Source organism: Sciurus vulgaris, assembly GCF_902686455.1.
Source record: "Sciurus vulgaris genome assembly, chromosome: 10".
In the NCBI taxonomy this organism is placed as follows: Eukaryota; Metazoa; Chordata; class Mammalia; order Rodentia; family Sciuridae; genus Sciurus; species Sciurus vulgaris.
This window is the reverse complement of record NC_136470.1, coordinates 70,891,145-70,916,402: the sequence shown is the minus strand read 5'-3', so window position 1 is coordinate 70,916,402 and position 25,258 is coordinate 70,891,145. Positions and strand designations below refer to the sequence as shown.

Sequence of the window (25,258 nt, the reverse complement as noted above, 5' to 3'; positions counted from 1 at the left end):
AAAGACCAGCCTATTTTCTATCAGGTTGGTCCATACCTAATGCTATCTCTCTGTATAAGTCCTCCACCACTGTTTCTACCCCATAGGGACTATGATCTATTTTTCAGTCTTTTTTGTTTACTTTACTCTTTACCTCTACTTCCCCCTGACCTTTCCCTGTTAATTTAAGTGTGATCATTCCTCATCTTTCTCCAGTCACTTGTGTTCTCCCATTTCTGAGTTAAGACAAATTTCCAGTCTTTTGGCTGTTTCCTGATTTCCCTACTTCTTGCAATCTATTCCAAATTCTTTTGAATATACCTGATTGAGCTCAAGCCTCGTCTTTCTGTCTGCTATTATTATTATTTTTTTTTTGGCAACAATTTCTATGTAAAACTCCCCATTCCTCTGTTTACATATTTACTGCAGTAGTAGGGATTAAATGCAGGCCTCCTACAATGCTAGGCAAGCACTGTACCACCAAAGGACATCCTAGGCACCCCCTTGCTGTGTAGACAGCTATAGCTGTGTCTCATTCCATAAACTTCAAGTTTTTTTTTTTTTTTTTCTTTTTGGTGGTGGTGGTGCAGGGGTAGGGGTACTGTGAATTGAATCCAGGGGCACTTTAACACTACGCCACATCCCCAGCCTTTTTAAATTTTTATTTTGATACAGGGTCTCATTAAGTTGCTAAGGCTGGCCTTGAACTTGTGGTCCTCCTGTTTCAGCCTCCCAAGTTGCTGATATTATATAGGTATGGCAAACTTCCAAGTTTCTTGAAATAACTGCTCACTCTATACCTTTTGCTATCTTCTTTTCAGTGTTCACTTACTGAATTTCTTAGCCTCATGTTTCTCCTTGATATCTCTGAATCTTTTCCTTGGAACCTGGACCACCTTGTGTGTGAAGACTCATTCTGATGATAACCTATCCTTCATTTGTCTTCTCTCTTCATAAATCATTTCTTATTTTTCCTTCATTTTGGTCCCTGTCTGTTCTGCTAACTACATTGTTCTATATTTCTTTCTGGGCCCACTTCATAACTACTCAAGCTTTCTGTCTTGTGCTTAGTTGAGGTTTCTCTGACATACATCTCTGTTGTATCTGACTAGCCTGTTACATCTCTCTTTTGGAACACTGTTTCTGAACTTCCTCAGGAGGTAAACTTGGACTTGTCCCATTCTTCCTGTCCTGACTCTGGACATCTTCAGATTCAGTGATACTTCTGCAATCAAACAAGCACTTTCCAGTTGTTGAGTCATCCTGACCCCATCATGTAATCCATGCTTTCCAGCTACTGCTTCTGCATTCTTTTCATTATTCAAGTTGTACCCAGGACTACTTTGTATACCCCTCTTTAACACAGCCTTTTCTTTCTGGCACCTATTGTATCTGTTCCATATCTCAGGGACTTCTTTTGCCTCTTCCCTATCTGCTTCCTGGTTCCCACTCTCTACCAGTTGCTTACTCTCCCTCTCTTGAATTTTTCTAAATATATCTGATCCATCTATTTGTTTGCTATATTCTGAAGTTTCAAGCAACAGTTGCAAGTAACTGGTTTCTATCTTCTTTCTGAATTCATGTGAGAGTACTTTTTGTATCATTTACTGTTTATCTCAATTGAATAATCTGCCCCTAATCATTTAAAAAAATTTTTTTTTGTAAATTGTAGATGGTCAGAATGCCTTTATTTTATGTTTTATTTTTATATGATATTAAGGATCAAACCCAGTGCCTCACACATGCTAGGCAAGCGCTCTGCCACTGAGCTACAGCCCCAACCTAAGTCCCAGGTCATTTTTGTTGTTTTCTACCCATTCCATATTGTCTTCTAAAAGGCTATGTAGATGCCTTCACTGTAATCTGGCTCTGCTTACTTTGGTGTGTTGGCTTTTGAATTTTGGTTTCCATTAGCATTCACTTTTCTTTCTTTTCTCTCTTGGCCTGATCTGTTTTTGTTTTTGTGCTTACTGTGTCTCTTGAGCTAGCTAGCTAACCCCGCCTGGGAGAGACAAGGTTATCTGTTTTTCCTTCTTAAATGGTTTGATCACTCTTTCTCAGGCTACTCGGTTTTTGTTCTTGTTTTTTTCCTTGCAGAACTGGGGATTGAACCCAGGAGCACCCTACCACTGAGTTACATTCTCGGCTCTTTTAATTTTTAATTTTTCCCAGGCTGATTTAGAATTTGAGATCCTCCTGCTTCAGCCTCCTGAGTTGGGAATTCAGGTATGAGTCACTCGGCCTGGCATCTATTTCTCTTTATACATATTTCTGAACACATAATTTTCATATATGCTCCATCTTTAGTGTTAACTCTGAAAACTATCTCATAAAGGTATAAATAATACTTTGAATAGAGAAAAACAAGAAAACTAGAAAGAACAGAATAATTAAAATAAATGTTAACAAAAGACTGTCTTTAAAGATTCTTGTTTTGAGTATTCTATTACAGAAATTTAAACAATGTGATACTCTAGAAAGACAGGTCACCATAGGCTAGCTTCCAAGAGAACAACTGGCAGGAGAAGATAAGCAGAGTATAAAGATGGAACAAATCTGGATCCTTTAGAATGTAACTAAGCTATGAAATTACCCAATTCTGAACTGTACAGAAGCCTCAGGGCTTCTGGTCACAAGACAAATTTGTTCAATCTACTTCTAGTTGGGATTTTCTGTCATCATAGGCAAAGGCCATCCTGATATATGGAATCAGATTAGAAAATTCACAATAACTGCAAACTTTCTCTGGCTAATTGAACTTTTTTTAACCACCCAAAAGAAACTCAAGACTCTATTCTGTAACATCATGACCAGACGGAATAAAATGCTAAGAGTATTCCTAAAAGCTGTACAACGAGGACTTATTGAGCTCTATAGAACAGAGTAGATGGATAAAAATTTATCTTCATACCAGGAAGAGATGAAAAGTACAAAGGGTAGAATACTCACTGACCTCAGTTCTTGTTTGTTTTTCAAAAAAGAATAAAACCATTTTTTATGATAGAACTAAGGCTGCCTCTGCAATTCAGACAGTAGTGTACAAATGATAAAAATAGGGAACCATTGTTAAAGTAACTCTGAACTATACTTTCAAAGAAGTTACACTTAAAATTAAGGCAGGCAAGAAATGTGTGGTTAAAATGTTTTAAAAACAAAAAAGAAAATGTTGTATGGAAGAATTTCAGTCTTCAAAATCAGTCTAGGAAAATTCAAATATCCCCAAGAGGCACAACTAATTCAGAACTAGCAAAAAACTGGCTGAGTTACTTTACTGCAGGGCTGAGCAGAGTGAGTAGCTGAAGTCAAACCCGACTATTTAAAGATTTTTGCTTAAGGTCCACACTGCTCTGCATTCAATATAAACAAATTTCATTACAAGCACAAGTGAGGCAGAGCTAACTTGTACCCTTTCCCAACAACTGCCTTTTCATGCATTACCCATTTGGGTCTACATCACAAGGAAAGCCTAAGTAACATTATAGCCTTTGTTTCCTGGTAAATTACTTTACCACTCTTGCTCTCCAAAGTTAAAGCAAGTGTAAGTTTAAGGGTCCTTGGTAAGGGCACAGGGCCTCCACTCACCTTTGTTTCAGGGCTGGGATTTCTGTGGGTTCTGGCTCAAGTATTTCATAGGCCAAGTTCACATCCTCTGTCTCCCGAAGCAATTCATAAATGGGCTCAATTTGTTCATTAAACCTTGCCAAAAGTGTGCGTGCATCCTTTTTGGGCATTGCTGATTCATCCTCTTCTACCTCTGTATGGCAAAAAGTACAGCGGAAAGTTCCTATAGAAAAAACAAAACTTTGAGGTCAGAGAGGTAAAAATCTTTCAGACAAGGCTTTAGCAAACAGTTTGTCTCCACTCCTCCCCCAACATTTTAGTAAAAGTTTCAAATACGCAGAACAGCTTAAAGAATTTTGCAGTGAACATCCATGTGCCCACATTCTAGATTCTACAATTAACATTTTGCTATATTTATCACTTATCTACTCATCTCTCTATGCGTCCATTTTTTATTCATTTCAAAGTAATTTCACCCATAATAGTTCTTAATCACATTTCTAAGTTATCTACCTGTATTTTAACTTAAAGCCAAATTCTTTACAACTTACCAGTCTACTTGTACCCTTTCCCAACAACTTCCTTTCCACATGTTATACATTTGGGTCTGTCTACATCACAAGGAAAGTCAATTAAATACCTAAAACTAAAAGCTTCTGATCATCTTGTACATCATCAGGGGGCTATTCCTTCAAACTTATTAACCATTTATACCTAAATAAATTTAATCAGTCCATTTCCAAAATTAAAATTCAAGAAACCTTTTTCTTATTTCTATAATTTCTCATATCCAACTTAGTATTAAACTTCAGTAATTCCTCCGAAATGTCCTAGATTTTTCACACCTACTGTCATTATTTAAGTCTAGGCCACCACTACTTAGCTTCAAAGGATTTCCTAAATATGGCCTTAAATTTCTAGGTTCTCCCTTTCCAATTCCAAGTTTTCTATGCCATGTACTTCTATCACCTTAGCCTCTTGCTCTGAAATATTTGATACCTGGATTTCTAATGTGCACAGCATAAAATCTAAAATTTCTCATCCTAACATTTAAGACCTTGCAGAAACTGGCCTAAACCTCATAACCAACCACCATCCTCTATCTGTCAAGAAAATTATTTTATTTGTACAGTGCTTTGTTTCTAAAATGCTTCCACCTGTTACTTTTAATCCTTATACCAAGCCTGGAAAGTGATATTAGAACTAAGTCTCTTAGGAATTTGGGATTTGCCAAAAGTCACATAGCTAATATAAGAAAAAAACAGCAATTATTTTATATTAAGATTTTATGAAGTGTCGGGTACCACCAACCCTCTGAATTTGGTGTTGTCCATTTAAATGTGTAAAATAAGCCAGGTACAGTGGCAGACACCTGTAATCCCAGGAGCCTGGAAGGCTGAGGCAGTAGGATTGAGAGTTCAAAACCAGCCTCAGTAATTTAGCGAAGCCCTGAACAACTCAGTGAGACCCTGTATCTAAATAAACTATAAAAAAAAGGGCAGGGGATATGGTTCAGTGGATAAGAGTTCCTGGGTTTAATCCCTGAGAACTAACAAAAAAAAAAAAAAAAAAAAAAAAAAAAAAAAAAAAAAAGAAAGAGAAAGAAAGAAAGAAAAAATAAATCTGTAAAATACAAGTTCTAAGGGGCTCAGTAATTTGCTCAAGATCATACAAATAAAATATGAGCTGGGAGGAAGGGTAGGAATCAAATCAATCCAAACTATTATGTTAAAACTCAAGCACATGTCATCTAACAGTCTACACCACTAGCACTGCACTTGGGTTTCCAGTTTGGTTCTTATTCTGCATAAGAACCATCTATCCTTTCTAATTCAACTTTCCTGAGGGATTAAAAGATAAAAGTAATTTAGTGCCTGTTATGGTTTGGATATGAGGTGACCCCCTAAAAGCTTATGTGATAGATAATGCAGGAAGGCTCAGAAGTGAAATGATTACATTTTAAGTTGTGATCTAGTCAGTGGACTAATTCATTTGATGGGGTGATAATCTGAAAGGACAACTGCACTGAGTCATAACTACAGACAGGTAGGGTATGGCTGGAGAAGTAGGTCACTGGAGGCATGACTTGGGATTTTGTCCCTGGCTCCTTTGTACTCTGCTGTTTCCTGGCCCCGGTGGGCTGAGCAGCTTTCCTGTGCCATGACTTCCATCATGATGTTCTGCCTCCCCTCAGGCCCACAGCAATGGAGTAGACTGACCATGAACTCTACCTCTGAAACTGTGAGCCGAAATAAACTTTTCCTTTAAGTTGTTCTTGTCAGTTACTTTGATCACAGTGATGTAAAGCTGATTAACAGTACCTAGCACATAATAAGTATTCAAACATTCAGCTTTAAAATGCTCCATAAGTGAATGACATGTAACCTCACTCCTACCCTCTGTACCCCAGATACAAAATAAACTAGCATTTATGCTTCAATGGAATACTAGATTTTACTGATATATATTCCCAGCAGAATAGGTTACTTTATTGTTCCTCCCCCATAGCCAATAGCACGTAAATTCATTATTCATACACCCTGTCGAAAACATTCTTCTATCTTCCTGCTATCTAAATGCTACATAATTTTCCATGTCTATCCCAAATAAGTAAAAACAAACAAACAAACAAAACAAACAAACAAACACACACACACAAAAAAAAAAACAGAGAAAAGCAGAACCTCACAGCTAGGAGGTGGCCCAGCACTCACAGCTCACTAATATCCAATAAGATCCTGTATAACCGTAATGAAGTGAGGCCAAACAAACCACTATGGAGTCAAAGGCGAGGACTCTGTACAAACCACTTGTGGGGAGGATGCCCAGTGAACCCTCTTTGCCAATTACAGTTTTAATTACAGTTTTGTCCTATTCCTCTCACCTAGTAGGGAAGATTTATTAAGGTACCAAATTACAGAATTACCCCACTTCTTGATAGCATCTAGTCTAGAGCAAACCCCACCACTTTCTAGAATCCTCCCCAAAATTACCCAACAAAAGCCCAAATTCTTTAAGTCCGTCCAGTACCATCTTACTGAGACACTCTAGTTTCCCATGGTATGTGACTCCTCTTGCTACAGAAAGCATTCATAAACATAACTTTGGTTGCTACAGGCATACATAGCATGACTTTGACTAAAGGGCATCAACATAAAGATCCTGGCTTAATCAACTGGACAAGGACACCACTTACCAGGATAAAGAAAGGAAGTTCTTCTCTTTTTGTAGGTAAAACATATCAAGTTACTTTAGATATTTGAATCCATGTTGTACACTGGTCATTGAAATAGGTGTGTTAGAAGCTCACTTTACAACTGCTTAGAGTTTCTTTGAGAGGGGAGTTTAGACTAGAAATTTAGATATGAGAACGTAGAGGGATATCTGAAGCCAAGGTAGATCAGAATATCCAAAGACATTCAGGAGAGTGAAAAGAACAGGTTGTCAAAGAACAGGTTCTGTTCCTTGTGAAACAGAAACAGTTATCACCAGAGGGGCAGAATGTGTTTGAAGGAAATAGTATGGTCCTAACTTTTCAAGGTCAACGAGAATCAAAAACCAGTTTTTCTATTTAGTAGCAAAAGGTAAGTATTGACTTTGATTAGAGAAGGTGTAGAGGTACACTATCTTAGATTATACTCTGTTACAAGCCTCTTCAACAGAAACATAAAGAATATAATCCATGTGGGAGTCAAAAAATAAATGATATAAAAATAAGGTTGAATACAGCTCTCAAATACCTGAATTAAAAAAAAAATCAATATAGGATTTAAGTTGACTGTTTAAAGATAGGCATTTATAAGGACTATCAAGGAGAACTAAGAATACTTCAGAAGCCAAGTTATCTAGTTTAAAAGGAATCTCATTCCTTACATGAAAAGTGCCTAATATATACCAGCTACTGTTCTGGTAAAAGCACAGAAAGCCAAGACAAAGAGCAATACCCTAATCCCCTCATCACAAATTTTTGAAGCATGACTAACCAGCCTCCTCAAAGTCTCCCAACAGGCACGCTTTTCTGCAGAGGCTTTCTCACTGCTCATCTCTGCCCAGAATGCTATTCCTCCGGAGAGTCAAATAGCTAATCTCCTAGCACACTTTAGTTCTTTACTCAAAAATCACCTCAGTAAGGCCTTCCTTCACCATCATTATATAAAATTCCAACACTGTTCTGTCTACACCCAACCATCCTATAATTTTTCTTTTTCCTTGACATTATCATCCAACATATGCCTTTTTATCTAGTTTATGAGCGTAAGTATTTTTTAAAATGTTTAAATGTCCTCCCGAACACCCATTTCTATTTTGAAGATAATATATATTCCAAACCTCAGCTTTAAGTAAACGAATCAACATGCTTGTCATAGCTTGTCCTTATAAAATAGCAATATTTTTTTGCTGTTAGGAGAGTACCATCATTTTCATGGAAGGAAAATCGCAGAATGACACTCCTTTAAGTTGAACAAATTTATTTTCATAAAAAATATAAGAAAAAAAAACAACATTTGGTCATAAGGAACCTGAATTCTAGCTTCATCCAGATTTACCCTACTTACAAAAGGGCCCATCTTGCAGTTCTAATAAGAGTGACTTTTATATTACTGCCAAGAATTGTGAAGGGTCTGAGATTTTATTCTCCTTGCAAGCTTACGAGTTAATCTGCCACAGTTTCATGGATGCTGGCAGAAGACATAAGATTCAAGGATCAGAGACAAAGAACTTTATTACTCACAGCAATAGAAGTAACAAGTGTCAGTATTTAAGCCAGTCCCTGGGCCCCAGTTCTCATACAGTGACACAAGAAGGCCAGGGGACAACTGTACATATATGAATTTTTTATGATAGGCATAAGCATGCAAATGCTTTACTTTGGAAGGCCTATATGATCTTTACTGGACATTAAGTAAACATGTTCTTGAGGGAGATGCTTTTTATTATAATAGATAGTAAGTAAACCTGCTCTTCGCTCTAGAGAGCAACATTCTATTTTCTAAGACTGCCTGCAATATTAACATCCTTAAAAAAGTACAAAGAAAAGGCAGTTAGTCAGTACCTCTGCTTACAAGACATGCATAACATATGAGAGTCCCATGGAGAATTGTCCCCAATAATTACCATATCTGGCAAACATTACCAGAAGAAAAGCTAGCTTGACATCTCTGAGTCCTATGTTTATCACAAAAATACAAGTTGTAAATGAGAAGCAGCCTATCAAAAGCCAAAAGTAGAAATTTGACATTTAATGGAAAATTATTTAGGATTAGTTTAACACACCAAAAGCATTTTTATGAATTTCATTAAGCATTATGAAAATGCAAATCAGTTTTCCCAAACCAGAAGGCGTGGCAGGCAAGGAGAGAGGAAGGCTGTGAATACTCAGTACATACACTGTATGTATTAGGCAGAGTAGTGGTGAGACAGACATGGACACAGAACTTGTCATCAAAAAGCATAGAGTTTAGTAAAGAAGAAAGGTAGTGGGATTTAAACATGACCAGAGAACAGTGCAAAAATAAAGAACATAAATATTTTGGAGGAATATAACTTCCAACTGAGGGCATAAAGGAAGGATTGTGAAGAAGGTGTACCTTTTTGAGGCAGATTTTTGAAGACAAAACATTGCTACAGAGGTCAAAGAAAGGGGATATTTTAGATAACAGAAGTAGGTGGTTGAAAAATGATGCTAAACTGCCATGTCAATGGTAGAAATACAATTATCAGAGAGGATGGCAAAAACCAGAATTTATAAGAAACTAGGTGATCATAAATAGATCTTGAATGTTGTGCATCATTTTGACTTTATTCCTCAGTAATAGGAAAGCCACTGAAGAACATGAGGTGATCAAAACTTATTATAATATTTACAAACATTAATTCATCATAGTGGAATTAAAACTTAGGCCCTGCCCCAGAGACACCAATTCAATTGGTCTGAGTGGGGCCCAAGAATGTAAATTTTAAAGTATCACAAAGAATTCTGATGCTTACCCTTGGTGGAGAATTGCTGTTAGGTAATTGAAATTATAAATATTCCAACTCTTCTTATAACTAAACCACTCTACACTAAGTTGTACGCACAGAATTGACTACTCAAGAACAAGTTTCTTCTCTTGAGAAGAAACTGAAATTGAAATGTAGTAGTGCTCTGTACCATCTTTCCCACCTATAAGACCAAGGCAAAAACCAGAAACAGTGACTCTAAGTCACATAAGGGAATATATGTAAGCTAGATCTGATGATGTGATAGCAGAGAGAAAATGAAAGCTACCAAGATTCTGGAGGCAAAGCTTGATAAATGATGGGACTGGGGGAAAAATGAGTTCAAGGATAACACTTTTGTTTGACATCTATACTCACAAACTACAAAAGAAGAAAGCAAGCTACTCTACAAATATTTTCACGTATTCATCAGAGACAAGTCTAGGCAATAATACTATCCAAATCTGACATATAAGGGAATGAAGACTTAGAGATGTTAAATTTGCCAGATCATAACTTGAAAACAAAATCCATTAAACCTGGATTCATACACAAATTTGTCTGACTCAAAACACTAAATTCATTGTACCATCCTGAATTACACATTCCTTTCCCAACCTCCTCTCATCCTTGCCACCAACTGTTTAGTAAATTTCTCATGTATATATAAAAGGTCTTATCTTTTTTTTTTTAAGATGGAATAAAAAGAATTCACAAGTCTGCATTTACTTAGCTGAGTCTTAACCTATCAGGTTTACCAGAAGGATCAAAATACATCAAGTTGCAAATTATAGGCATTCAAAGTAGAGAGAAAAAAAGACATTTTACAAATACACATTTCAAAACTGTTATGGTTATCTATTCAATATTATAGAAATGCTCTATGGTTCAGCACTCTTCTAATAAAGTAAGTTATCACTCTAAAGGAGGAGAAAAGAAATGGAGAACTAATTGTGAGGTGGGAGAGGGAGGAGGAGAAGACAAGGGGAGAATACTATTTCATCTTAACTTTCTCCTCAAATATGAAAAGTAAGGGGAACAAGAAACAAAAGACAGAGACAACAAATGACAAATAAAGGTCAACAAAACTGAGAAAACACAGAAGTGGTGTCTATAGTGTTAGCCAAGGCCTTCAACTTCACTGCTTCTAGTACATCACTCATTTTAACAAATATGTCACTTTAATTATAAAACAATACATAACAAAGTGAAAAAACTATCCCCTTAGTTTGGCAAGAAAGTGCTTTGAAAATTTGTAACTGATAAAACATATATAAAATGAGACTATGGGTAGAAGACATTAAGCATCAAGTCCTAAACAATCTTCTTGTGAGGAGCTTTTCTAGAGTTCACATTTCAGTGGGAATTAGTCAAGACAAAAAAAATAACATTGGGTGCTGGTAAGTATTATGGGGGGAAACAAAGCAGGAAAGGAGGATTAAAAAAAAGGGCATGAAGGAAATTCATATATAGGAAATTCATGAGATATCTCTCTGATACAGGCCTCTTCACTTTAGTACACACAATGAGTAGGCTATGAGGTAATGTCCACAATTCATTATCAAGGATTTGTCAAAGATGTTAGGTGACTAGAGTACTATTCAGTCATTTTATTCTTACAAGAATAAAAATAATACACTGGGTACAGTGGCATGCTCTGGTAGCCTCAGCAACTCAGGAGGCTGAGGCAGAAGGTTTGCAAGTTTGAGGCCAGCCTCAGCAACTTAGTGAGGCTCTAAGCAACTTAGACTCTGTCTTAAGAGAGAAAATAAAAAGGGCTGGGTATGTAGCTCAGGGTAAAGCACTCCTGGGTTCAATCCCCAGTATCAAAAATAAAATAAAATAATTAATTAATTTTTAAAAAAGGACAACTGCTTTGTTATGGACCAGTGCTGCAGTGCACAAGGGGGAGAGTCATGTTGCAGCCCAAGTTCTCAAGGCTGGCCAAGGAAATTGGGAGGATCAAATGTCTGCTGTTGAAGAGACCTCACCCTATAACAGTGAGTTTGATGTCTCAAGATTTCTGACATTCTGCTTTCCTAAGTCTAGCCAAACTTCTGACCTTCTTTCCTGCTAGTGGGAATTAGTCAAGTCAAAAAAATAACATTAGGTGCTGAAAAGTATAATGGGGAAAAAAGATGCATAAGTGGAAATTTCAAGGTAAAAAAAGGCAGAAAGCCATGCAGATATCTGAAAAAAGAGCAAAAAGGCAAGAAGAAGCAAAGGCATGCCTGATATTTGCAAGGCATAAATAAGATGGCTCCTGTGAACATGGGAGAGAGTGGTAAAAATAAAGTCTCTTAAGTTTCGAGGTGGCAAAGTTGAGGGGACTAGATAAAAGACCTTATAATGTCTGTTAATGACTTTTGACTCTTCTGAGTGAAGGAAGAAGCCTTTGGAGAGTTTTGAAGGGAAGAGTGACATTACCTGATGTGCTCTTTAGAGGGCTAATGCAACAAACAGTCTCTGGGCAGCAAAAGTGAAAAGAGAATTGGTTAATGAAAACAAGGAGACTCCCTTAGAGTAGCTTAAAATCAAGCAAGAGATAAAAGCTTGCAAACTTTTCCAGACAAGACTACCCTAAAATCCTCTAAATATAAGTTTTTCACTTCAAAAAAAAAATGATACAACAACAACAACAAAAGAATCAATTCCACGTAACTAAAATTCCTAAGACTTTAGTGGGATAAAAAGGAAACTCTTAAGAGTCAGGCACACCCTTGTAGTCCCAGCACTTGGGAGGTGGGGATGGGAGAATCACTTGAGTCTAGGAGCTCAAGACCAGCCTGGGAAACACAGGAAGACCCGAACTACAAAAAATAGGAAACTATAAACTTTAAGGCATAACATTAACATATGGTTAATTTTCCTGCACTGTAAAAATACTATCAAATACCTCAGGAAACACATTTGGACACTGTTTCCCCCTAACACTAGAATATTTTGTGAATTATGTATATATTGAGAAAAGTAGTGAAGTGGGAAGCTTGGTAAAATAAGAGTACCTAAAACTGAAAATATCATTCTCCACTGTCACAAGTATGTTTCCGAAGACATCATAATTAAACAGAGCATATTTTCTATATGAAAACTACTATGTATGGAAGTTGTAGGGTCCTAACCAAGGCTTCCAAATAAACCAAAAGTGACTAACATCATTCTCTAAAAGCAGGGATAAAACAACCTAAATTTCAAGTCAAACTATATATGGTATAAAACATACTGAACTTAATTTTAAACGTCTCTGGAATTCCAATGTACTGTTATTTTACTGTTTTAAAGCCACAGTTTTAAAAACAAACCAAACAAACAAGCACCTTCTGGAAATAACCTGTCCACAGAACACAATGATTATGCAAAAGGACCCCATATAATAAATGTTCTAAAAAAACTACAATTCTGTGAGAAGTTGAACAAGCATAATAACCATAAACTGCTATAACAAAATATAAACTAAGAATCACTACCTTGTTAGATTTCAAAAGGGCTTAACAGAGGGTGGGTGAAGGCATGCAAGGTAAAAGGACTAGAAGATTGACCACAATCTTAACAGTTGTTAAGACTGAGAAAGGTGGTTAAGAGTGGGGACTGGTTGAGTAGAAGAGCCACAGAAAGAAAAACAAGTTTGTAATTTTAATATACATTAATTCCTACCATTACACATATGTAAACAAGTTTACATTCATATGTTACTTACATATTTTAAAAAGAAAACAAATTTTTATTTTGTTTTGTGGTCTGGGGGATCAAAGTGCTTTCCTCATACATACTAGGCAAGCACTCTACACTGAACTACATCTCCAATCCCAACAAATATTATTTTGAACAGTTCCAAAGCACTCAATTCCTTTTTAAACAATATGTGAAAGTTATATAGTTATTTCTGGGCTATTCTGACAGAATTATCAAGCCCTTTGTTAAAAGTTTTATAACTCAGTACATTCAAGAGGATATATATTAAAATGTTTAGTCAAATGCTAAAGTCTAAAAAAGTCAATTACCTTTTATTCTAATTCCCAAACTTAATTTTCATAAGAGCAAATTTCTTCAGTTAAATTGGACAAAAGAAAAATATAAGAAAAAAGCTGCTATTATCTAACAGTACACGTGACTCGGAGTTGTACATTTATATAATTATTTTACCTGTAATAAAATTTTGAAAAATTACCCTTAATAATTCACTGCAGAACACATTACACTGCAAAAATATTCATGTGCATATAAAAGGACAAGAATAGAGAAGGTTTAATTTTTGAAATTCATAAGATTTCAAATGTATTCATCATGTGCCCAATACAACCCCCAAGCGCCACCACTGCAATTCAATTTATCAATGAAACTGGCTACTGTTCTGTTAAACTGGTCTAGTCATATACAATTCCTAGATTTTGAAACTTATTATAAAGGGAAAAAAATGTACTACATCTGGGGGCAGGGCAACAAATGATGAATTCAAGGAGGGTCCTTGGATGAATATTCAGCTTGCAAAAAATTTTATAAATTAGGCTTAAATCAAATTCATCTCAACATGCAGTAGGCAGGCAAAAAGTTGGTGGTTTTGATGTGAATATTTGAAAGACAACAATCAACTAAACATGTATGCCAGCATCAAAAGTAAAAGGCAAAAGAAATTCTTCACAAATAAGTTTGCTTTTATGTCAGCATCAAAATACGTTTTTAAAAAAGACATAAAACACAAAAGTTAAAAAAAAAAAAAAAAGCACTCAAATTCTCAAGATCAACTGTCAAAATTTAAAAAGTACAAGACCTAAAGGATTAGGAGATAGAGAAGGGTAATGAGGGAAGGCACATATTCCTTACAATCTTTTCATAACTTGTTTTTACATATTCATTTAACTTTAACTAATAATCACCTCTTCCACATTTACCATCACCACCCAAATCTACACCTTTGAGTTTTCTTGTATAATTTTCTAATTATCTCATCCTGGTCAAGATTCCAAAGATGACTAAGAAGCAATTAAGCAAATGATCTTAGATTTCTTTTGTGTTTGTCTCTGCTTTTAGCATTTTAGGAATTGAAAATATTGCTTATAAGGCATCTCCTGGCCTAAATACTAGGAGATGAAGATAGGAAAAGTAGACTGACCGGTAGCAAACATTATTAACAAGTCTTTGAGAGTCTCACAAATGTATTTTGTTTTGTATTTTGTAGTTTGCAAATATTACAAAAAGGGAATACAAAAGGAATTTCAATGATACAGGGATCAGATAGTTGATTTATCAAAACCAAAAAGCTTCTCTTGCAGTCATGAAGTAAGGGACCCATGATTTAACATCAAGCATTTATATACAAATATCCCAAGTAGATACCAGGTTTACTTGAATATTCCAAATAATTTGGAACTTATCACTAGATTATTGTTGGTAATATTTGAGTTACTTATTACAGACATAGTTTATTTATAAAAGACTTCTTTATGCTAACCCTAAAACCTATTATCTCTAAATCTTTTCTTGGAAACCACATAGTAAGCTGAATCTCCACGAATGCTATCATACTCTTCCTAAATCAGTTTAAAACATCCTATCAATTTATATATCCCTAGACTTACATAAAATCTTTCAAATCCAAGAACATAGGCATGGTACATGTAGTAGCCACACACATCATTTGATGAGTTGGACTAGATAATCTCAAAATTCCTATTTTTAAGACTTTATTAAATATATTTATGATTCCTTTTTCAAAAATTAAAAGTATCTCTTATCTCAAAGTTTACCTAAAATGGGATTTTTTTGGACTCTAGATAAATTCAGTTATTTGTAGGTCTTCCAAACCACTTTTTATTTCATCTAACAATTTTACTCAACCCCCCCAATAAAACTACAATGCCATATGTTTTTACAGAAGTCATAAGACTACATTCTTTAGCCAATATGTCTAGTATTGGCAAATTCTTAAAGAAAAACTTAAACAGAAATAAAATACAATATGTACAAAGGTATTCAAAGTATCTTATTCATACTAGCAAAAAAATAGGTAAAATCAAAGTACCCAAAAGGGGTACAAGGAAAACAGGAGAAGTCACAACTATTAAAATATACTTTGAACACCAAACAGAAACAGTTTGATACATTAAGGAACCAAGGAACACAAACTGCTTTAGGCTATGATCTCAAAAGGCTAGTAGCTTTATGGGTGATTTTTTTTCTCTTCGAAATTTTCTCTGATATTATGTTTGCATACTGAAATAAAAATAGAAAACATAAAGCTATTTCCATATTATCTAACCTTAACAACTAAAAAGAATGTAAGACATGTTGCTGAGCTTAACTTAGAAGTGCATTAACTATGTGTCACCCATGGCTGAGACAGCTAAAATAGAAATACTAAGTCTATTTACATTGTCAGAAAACTTGCTAAATCTAAAACATGCATTTTTGAAGCAGAAGATGCTGTATTGCTGATTTGAAGGAGTTCATGTCATGTTGTCTTTGTTCTAATTATATAAATACCCATATTTCAGTAATTACAATAGTCAGTTTTGTCCAATGAAGCTTCTGAAACCATGGGCTAGTGGGCAAAGACTAAGCTATTCTATATTAATGAAATAAAGAGAGAATTTATACATAGTGAGTGTCAAACACAGAGTTGAACCCAGAACACCAAAGGCAAAATCTTAATGGCAAAGATGGAGGAAATCTACGATCTTTAGGAAAGGAAAGACAGAGCAGGGAAACACTGTAAACTAAAATAGGAAGATCACTGGCCCATTGTGAATTAATGGTGGCAAAATGATCCTTGCCAGACTCAGATCTCAGATCCAGAATTTTCAGGTGCTCCTCTGGAGCTCATCTAGGAATCAGTATCCTTTGTTCAGTGACAGAATTTTTCATCAGAGAAAAAAAGTCTAGAAGAAAAAAAAGTTTAGAAAACTCTAGAAGCCTTCAATCTAATTCCTGAATGTTCTCCAATTGCTAAGATAAAAAGATAATTCAAGAATAAGAATAGTGGAGAAAGAAACAAAGATAGAGCCCATCAGTTGTCCCCATGATCTGGATAGAAATATGGTTAAAAACAAAAAAAAATCAGTTTCTAAGAGAAACCAGGAAATAAGGTACATTTGTTTAGAACTAAGGTTAGATAAAAATTACAACCTATGAACACAGACCATATATAAACACTACAGGAGATGTTACTTCCTCCCCTGCTACATACACCAAATGTTTCCTTATCTTTTCATAATGAAGAGAGGAAGAATGAAAACTGAATAAAACAGGAAGCAAACAAAAAGAAAAGATTTCTGAGGAGAATGTACAAATCAAGGGAAGGTATTCGTAAAAGGAAAAAACAAAGAATTGATAAGTAGACTGGGGCTAATATCAACTAACTAGCATATTTTGTTCTCAAAGGGAACTCAACAAAAGCCAAATTATAATCAAGAGGCAAGTATATTCTCAGAACGAGGATCGCTTATGATTATAAAATTTTCAATCAAGATAACTCAAGCTTCCATTCATGTACCGAAAGAACTGCTAACTGAATAACAGTATCCAAGATGATCAGGGTACCCCTCCTCTGAGTAACATCAAGGTTAAGTGACTTTTTCTTGCTTTTCTGCACCCCCTTCTAACTTCATGCTAACCATAACCCTCATATTAAACATAGTCACTACTCTTTTTTACCCTATCTCAATTCACTGATTCACGTAACTCTGGCTATATTTGGGTATTAGGCTAGCTCTTATGTAGGCTAATTTCATTCAGACACTAATCCTGGGTAAAATTTAAAGAGCATCATGGATCAATATCCTAAATATTGATATATAAATAGGGGAATCACCTCTTTCTAGAAAGCTTCATGAAATTAAGAAAGACCCAAATGATGAATAAATATAGTAGAAGCATATTACTTCAGATTATCCTCTCTGAGGAACTGGATAACACCTTCCACTGCAGTCAAGAGTGATGAAGACAGGACCACTGTAACACCAACATCTGCAGAGAATCACAAAACCAAAACCCAGAGCTCTTTTAAGAAATATGTTCAAGTAAGTGGCAAAAATTACAAGACCCATTTAGTCTATTTTGAAAGAGCTCCAGATATATTCTAAAACCTTTCTCTGTAGAGTACTCAAGCAATTATACCAGAATAGTTAATATTTTCTTATGATCTTTCCTAGTTAAGTCCTTCCAGGGTAAACAAATAGGTTCAGACATATAATAATTAAAGGAGAATTCTTTAAATGATTTTTCACCCAAAATAAACACCTCACAATAAGAAAGAATAAATAAATAAAATTTAAAAAGTCACTTTAGTTCTATTTGTTAATAACCTAATTGACAGTGGGATTATTTCCCATTTAAATTTTTTAAATGAACCATATATTACATACACAAAACAGAAAATTAAGCACATACACAAATATGTAATTATTCAAAACAAAAGGTTTCATGTATAAAGTTCAAAATAGAAATTTTTATACAAAATTATAAATTATAAAATATAAAAAAATTAAACTAAAAAATAATCTACACTCTTGAATTCTAATTTAACATAAGGATAATCTAATTTAACAGCATTGACTCCTTCTATGTTTTTACTTCCAGAAAATAAGACAAAAATCAATCCACAGAGTAATTAGCAAAACTAGTCTCTTTTCAAGTTTAAAAATAACTCCATAATCCAGTATGATAAAGTTAAAATTTCTCATAATGCTAGATACATTATATTTTTGGAAAGTACATGCTTTGTAAACTATGTTAAGAAAAATTCTTAAAACCAAAATGTTGGATTAAATGAGGTAAGTTAATGTTGTTGCCAATCCTCTTCTATTAATGCATGACTATGAGACAATATATATCTATCCTTTAATTAATTTAGAAAGGACTCTCCTCTTATTTCATCTGGCTCTTCCTTTTAAATCTCAGCTGTTAACTTTTTACGGAGGCTTTCCTTGAATCCAGATTATACACCCTTGTTATGTACTCTTGATGGCACTTTATACTTCCGGTAACAAAACTTTTAAAGATATTGTGTTGTAACTATGTGCAGTGACTGCACATAGTGCTCAAATATTTGTTAAAAGAAGAGGTCAAAAGTAAAGTTGTCAGAACAGTCTCAAAGTGGTATAAGAAAACAATCCTTTAGGCCACAACTGTTAATAAAGGGTAGGGATAGGGCGAGAGGCAGAAGCAGAAGGGTCATTGGCAGGAAATCATATAAATGAGTATACTCCCTTATGAAGGAGAAAGGTTTTATAAAAGCTTCTCAAAGTAATATGACAGCCAACCAGGACAGCAAACTACTTCCATGCTGAATCACACCAATTCATTCACTTTTATGATAAGGTATGATTGGTTTAAAATTTAGCTGAATTAAAAGAAAATGAGCACATATTTTACTGGATTTTCAAACTGGAATAAGTCTCACCTGTCATGGGATCAAAGAGTTGATTAGCTTCTAAGTCTGTGAAAGTATTACTACAGACAGGACATTTGAAGGAAGCCCGGTTGGTGGAATCTCTCTCATCCGTTTCAATCCTCCTTCTCATGTGGTCCAATTTATATTTTACCACATTAACAAGAGTACGATAATTGATAAAGTAGTAGTTATGGCGAGTGGTTTTCCCATCTGCAGCAGTCTCTACCCTCATTCTGCATTTGATGAATTTGTCTCCCTTTAAATTGTTCAAAACTGATCGAAGTTGCTTCCGATCAAACTTGAGCAACTCCAGCATGTCTTCCTCTTTCACACAGGGGTTCCGGATCAAAATGTCCAAGGCCAAAGCATGCTCAATGCCATAAAACCCCCGAATCACATACTTGGCTAACCTCTTCAATGCTGCTGGAACCTCAGTGAGGACATCTGGGTCTGCCATCTTTAGCAGCAACCTTCAACTTTAAATATTCTGAATTAAGAAAAAAAAAAAAAAAAAAAACCAGGATTAGTAGGCAAGAAGACATGGTAATCATTTTAAATCTAGAAAAACCAACCTGCTAGCTAATATCTACTACTATGCTTGGAGAGCCTAAGGGTACTCAAACATTATCTTAAAAGACTTTTAATACCCAAGCATCTAATAGGGAAAGAACAGAATTTTTCTCAATAAAGCACAAAAGATCATAGCTAAAAAGCTTGACATATTTCCTAAATGGTTACTTTCATAGCCAACAGTGCGCTTGATTCAAAAAGAGTGACTTGCTATTCATAACAATGATATATTACATCAAACCCATGTAATTTCAGAAAGAAACACAAAAATGCTCAATGAGGTACTAACAATTCTTAATGATATAGATCTTTGGAAACCCCCTGAGAAACCCAGTAGTTAACACATACTTAAAATGTCTTTATTTTAATTTTTCTACTAAGACTATAGGATGTTTGACACAGTCATGCTTTTGTAATGAAATCAAAACAATAAAGTACAAGTAATTACCTGTTAGAATGTTTGACAAAAATCATTAACTATTATAAATTTGAAAGAAATTAACACTAAGATCCAGATGGCTTTACCAACCCTGAAAAGTTAAATCTGACAATTAAGTAAATAACAACCAGTCTTTTAAAAGAAATAAAATAGACCGGGAAAACAGACCAAGATGCCCTAAATGCTGGATCAATTATAGGTCAAAGGAGAAGCTAAATGGATGTAATTCCATGGCATGGCCCAGAAAGCTGTCCTCTCAAAGTTCAAGCCGGCATGTCATGTCATTCTTAGACTTGAACTGTCAAAAAACATGGGCTCTGGAATTCAGTTAGACATCCTGTGTTTTGGTAGCTGTGTGAGCATGACCAAATCCCTTAAACAACTTGAGGCCACATTATTTTCTCTAAGAAGTAAGGATAAAAGGGGTGTTTTTATTAATAAATGAGAATATAAGTACAGTATGTAGGAGGGCTTATTAGCAAGGACAGTTTCCATATTGATTTGATACGTCCAATTAAAAATAGCCAGGCTATCCACAACATTTTAGATGTGGTGAAATTTATGGAGTAGAGAGATTTTTGACAGAGATATGCCACTGAACTATGTCAACAAGGACTAATATTCTGCTATTAAAACTAGTTTCAACTGAACCCTTTTACTTGAAATTATTGGTTATCTATCAGTTTAATATTCCTTTTACTTTTTTGAGTTGCAGATGGACAGAATGCCTTTGTTTATTTTTATGTGGTGCTGAAGATTGAATCTAGTGCCTCACATGTGCTCGGCAAGTGCTCTGCCACTGAGCTGTAGCCCCAGCCCCTAATATTCCTTTTATAATACTTTTATAGCCACAATACTATTAAAAAAATTCTTAAATAACCAACCTATATACACATTTTGGGAGAAAAACATAAGGTCCGACCAGTAACAAAGAAAAAGATTCTTACAATAAAAAATATACTTCAGATAGTAAATTCTCAAGCCTAAGTATATACAAGGAGAGATAAGAAAGTAGCATCTCAATTCAAACCTGTGCTCTGAGGGCCTTCAGGTCACCCCAGGGCTTAAAAATGTCATAGAATAATGGCATACTACTAGACATTTTGCTCTCCTTTCTAATTTGGTCTATATACTGTACTTAAACTCAGTTTGGGTTTTTTGTTGTTTTACATGTTCAACAGTTGACAGAATACATTATGACTTCAGAAACATCCAAAGATCACAGAATGGCAGACAAATGTCAACATAACCTATTTTTCCAGTATTGCTTTCTAATATTGTTTTCTCCTTTCCTCCACCCAATACAATAGATCAATGATTCTCAACCCAGGTTATAAAGCAGAATTATCTGGGGAGCATCTTAAGACTACTAACTCTGAATCCCATTCCCAGTAGTTTTGTTTCAACTGGTCTGAGAGGTTAGGCACTAATTTTAAAAGAAATTCACAGCAAAAGTCCCTGACCTCTGCTCTAGATAATCTAGGTCCCTGGCTATTATTTGCTCTACCAATGCACATTCCACAATGGAAAGGTACTTGTGTCACTTATTTAGCCTGTTTCCTTTGCCTGAAACACCCTAGTGAGCCCTAGAGATGAGAGCAATTGAGTAACATGAGGACCCTGTCATCCAACAGACCTCAGAAAATACTCAGCTTTAAGTTCTGCATATATAAAAAGTGATTAACAATGTCTTTTTCATACAGTTGAAGTATGGATTAAATAAAATCATTAATATAGCGTTTGGCTTGCCAGGCACAGTGGTGCATGCCTGTAATCCTAGCAGCTCAGGAGGCTGAGGCAGGAGGATCTCGAGTTCGAAGCCAGCCTCAGCAAAATGAGGTGCTAAGCAACTCAGTGAGATCCTGTCCCTAAATAAAATACAAAATACGGCTGGGGGTGTGGCTCAGTGGTCAAGTGCCACTGAGTTAAATCCCCAACCAAGTGTTTGGTTTTCAGGGTTGGCAGGAGTTCATTAAATACTGGCATTAATAACAAAATCCCCTATTTATAAAAGTGAGTCTTGGAGCAATATGAGGAATGAACTGAAATGAAGGTGAAGGCACTGTGGAAGTATAAGGAACAGTAGAAATAAAACTTAAAACTAAGGTAGAAAGCAAAAAATTCAAAGAGGACAAGATGAATGTAATTTATTACAAAACCAAAAGCAAAAGGATCCAACAATATTTTGGAAACTAGAATAGGAAAAAATCTTAAACAGCTCTTTGCTTTGAGTCCCTGTAACTAGGAAAAGTAGTATTATGACAAGCAGGTAACACTTGAAGGAGTGTGTGGAAGAAATGAGGCATTCACTTTTAGTTGCATATCGTTGAGGAAATTCCGTATGCTAACGTTCTGAGCTCCAAGCTGAACTACGTTATTCAAAAATCTCTGCATTTTGAAATCCTCCTTCCTGATCACGGTCTACTCTCCTCCACCACTTCCCCTTCCCCACTGAATGCTGAATCTCCTTACTCAATTTCTGCATTCTTAAGCTACTTATGAAATGCAAAGATTGGCCATACACAGTTTCACCCAAAGAATGTTTGAACATTTTCTAAATTAGTTGTCAAAAAAAAATTAGTTGTCAACATTTTAAAAATTTTGAGTTCACATAAATTTCAACTTCCGGCCCCTCTGGAAAACAAAATATCAGGTGGGGGAAATGAGATCATGTCCCCACATAGGAACAATAAATTGAAGCTGAATAGCAGTTGACACTTCTAGACAAGGAAGAAGTTTTGCCGGTCTCTGGAGACATTTGAGTGTGTGCTCTCTCAATGACCTCCTTTCCTTTTCTTATTTCATACTTCATCAGTTACCTCCCAGCTTCAACTACCTCTCTACCCAGTCCAGATTCACAATATATCCTAATCATGCACACACTTGAAGGACTATTATGCCCCAGGCATGGAACTGGAGAAACAAAGTTGAAAAGAAAACACTCTACCCAATGTCTACCCTTCTAAGCCTCATATCCAGCACACTGACACACTCAGGACGGCATGAGCCACACGTGCTTTCTCTACTTGCACATGCTGTTCCCTCTGTGCCCAAAACTAAGCCCAAACCACTTTCCCCTAACCGTCCAAGTCAAGTCACATATCCTCAGAGGCTTCCCAGATTCTCCACTGTAGCACAGAATGACCTCCTTTCACATGTTTCCACAGCTCTTTCCCCATAGTACTTTCTCCATGTCTAGGTTCAGGGACTTCATCTTGCTCACTAATTAATTTCTAGCATCCAGTCAAGTACTTTCAATGCTACGCACGTGTTCTTCCCACATGCCCACCCTGCCAGCTTCCCCAAGATTCACTTCTTCCACGACAGAAGACAGACTCTTTGCTACCTTCTTAGAATGGTTTTAAGCAGGCTATGACTAAATCAAATTCACGACTGTGAAAGATTATGCCGACTGGGTAGAGAATAAAAGGAGAAAGGAGTGGATGCAGGGCGTCCAACTGAATTATTCCAGTATACTACTACTCAGTTCTAGAAGAACTTAGATTCCACAAGTCTACCTGCATTTTTCTCAGTCACTGTATTTCATGGCACGCTCCACGCCTTCACATAAAGCGGCACACTACCGCGAAACCTCCTGACCCCGCAGCCCTCCAGGAGCCGCGTTCAGTAGTGTTCAGTCCTCCCCACTGCGAGACCCCGAGACCCCACATTCCCTCAGGCTCTTCCTGTGGGTCGAGGGCCACACTTGGCGCAGCCACGTCCGTCCTACCCGAGGTCGCAGACGGGCCGCTCCGGGGTCAATGGTTCTTTGGAGGACTAAAGATAAAAGGTGGCTAGGGAGAGGGGGACAGTTAAAGAAAGAGGAGCGAAAAGAGAAGCCATGAAATACGACGCCAGGCCACAGGGAACAAGGGAATTAGGTTTACCGAAGCGAATCCTCGAACACTCCCACTACAGCTTCCCTCAGCACCTCAACTACCGGCTTAAACAAGCCCACGCCACTTGTGCGACAAAGAAAACGTCTTATTTCTGCGACCAGCGTTGGAAACCACTCGCTGCCTTTAACCAGACCAGCCTATCGGTACAATGTAGCCTTCAATCAAGACAGTCACGCTGCGACCGGCCAATGAAATTGAAGCCCTGCCCTCCATGTCCCGCTGTGATTGGCCTAGAATCCCGGAACAGGCGTTGACCCCGGGGAACAGTAGCAAGATGGCGTCCCTGGATCGGGTGAAGGTACTGGTGTTGGGAGACTCAGGTGAGCGACTAAATCCACCTCTGGGGCTCCCGACACTTTTCAGTTATCCAATACCCCTCACCCCTCACTGCTGTCCCCCAACTTCCTGGCTTTTCGGTCCGTAGCTGAGATCCCTTTCAAAGCCTAAAGACTACACTTCCCAGAGGACTTTGCTCCATTTGACGAAGCGTCGTCGTCGCGCGAGTGGCAGTCGTGGGGCTATGGCCCTTCTCTGCCGTCGCGATTTTCCAAGTCTGGCTCCCGAGTGAACCCTGCTTAAGATAATTAATTTATTTAAAAATAATAATGATAATCTATTTTTGTCAGTTGCTTTATTTTAAAAAAAATGCTGGCACTGGTTTTTTTTATTGGGAGCACTGTAAGGGACAGAAGTTAGTAGAACAGTGCCTTCAAGATATTTTGTTAAGTCAGACGTGCACCAAAAATGATACTGGCAAGCGCTTTGCTATAGTAACTCATTTAATTCCGAGATTAGTCCTTTGATCCCGTTTTGGAGGAGGGAAAAGCGAGACGCAGAGTTATAAATGACAACTGGTTTGAACCCACGCGTTTAAACACATAAATTATGCAGTGAAATAGTGAGTGGTAGCCCTATTTCACTCTTAATCCCAAACTGGATTTCCATTTTCTCATATAATCTTAACTGAAAAATCTACTATGTTCTAAATGGTAGGAAATAGAGAAATTAAAATGAAGGCCACACTCGGAAGTGGCTAGGACTTACTGCTAAGCCCAACTTAATTCTAGTGTTAAAATATTTCTTTTGACACTCTGGTAGTTTTGAAAACTACCGTTGAAATCTGCACCATCGCCATTACTGGACCCCGCAGCCTTACAATCTTTCCTACCATAACCTCCTACTCGCCTTAACTTGAATAAATGCTGTGTATTTATAGATGTGCTTTTCTGGAGTTGACCTTTGTGTGCTATGAGGAATAACATTGTGTTCCATGTTTGGAGACAAAGAAGGCATACCCCAAAGAACTTGGTGAAAGCTAGCCTTACAGAAAGTATATCAAATTGTGGTGGGGAGAGGAACAGCTTCACATTGCCTGGGAGCATTTACATTACAAAATATCTTACAAAAAGTATTATTTAATAGTCCTCAAAGAAAGTTGCATTA

At 36.4% G+C, this 25,258-nt stretch overlaps 2 protein-coding genes across 4 annotated transcripts in view; one reads left to right on the top strand and one right to left on the bottom strand.

Moving 5' to 3' along the window:
* GTF2E1 (general transcription factor IIE subunit 1) overlaps positions 1-23,946 on the bottom strand; it is a 30,148-nt gene extending 6,202 nt beyond the window's left edge. For 2 of the 3 annotated variants that reach the window (XR_013766456.1, XM_079155322.1), the window contains exons 1-3: positions 23,804-23,946; positions 18,917-19,394; positions 3,562-3,763 (exon numbers count right to left, since the gene is read on the bottom strand). Coding sequence is in view for 2 of the 3 variants with exons in the window: in XM_079155322.1 (XP_079011448.1) it covers positions 3,562-3,763; positions 18,917-19,364 (650 nt within the window). In the remaining variant the exon portion in view is untranslated. Of the gene's footprint in view, positions 1-3,561; positions 3,764-18,916; positions 19,395-23,434; positions 23,779-23,803 lie in introns of those variants that run through there. The other variant, XM_079155323.1, reaches the window with a different exon arrangement.
* Positions 23,947-24,046: 100 nt separating this feature from the next.
* Positions 24,047-25,258, top strand: part of RABL3 (RAB, member of RAS oncogene family like 3) — a 48,029-nt gene continuing 46,817 nt past the window's right edge. Inside the window, exon 1 of the mRNA XM_079155354.1 lies at positions 24,047-24,135. Coding sequence (XP_079011480.1) covers positions 24,090-24,135 — 46 coding nt within the window. The 5' untranslated portion in view covers positions 24,047-24,089. The remainder of the gene's footprint in view (positions 24,136-25,258) is intronic.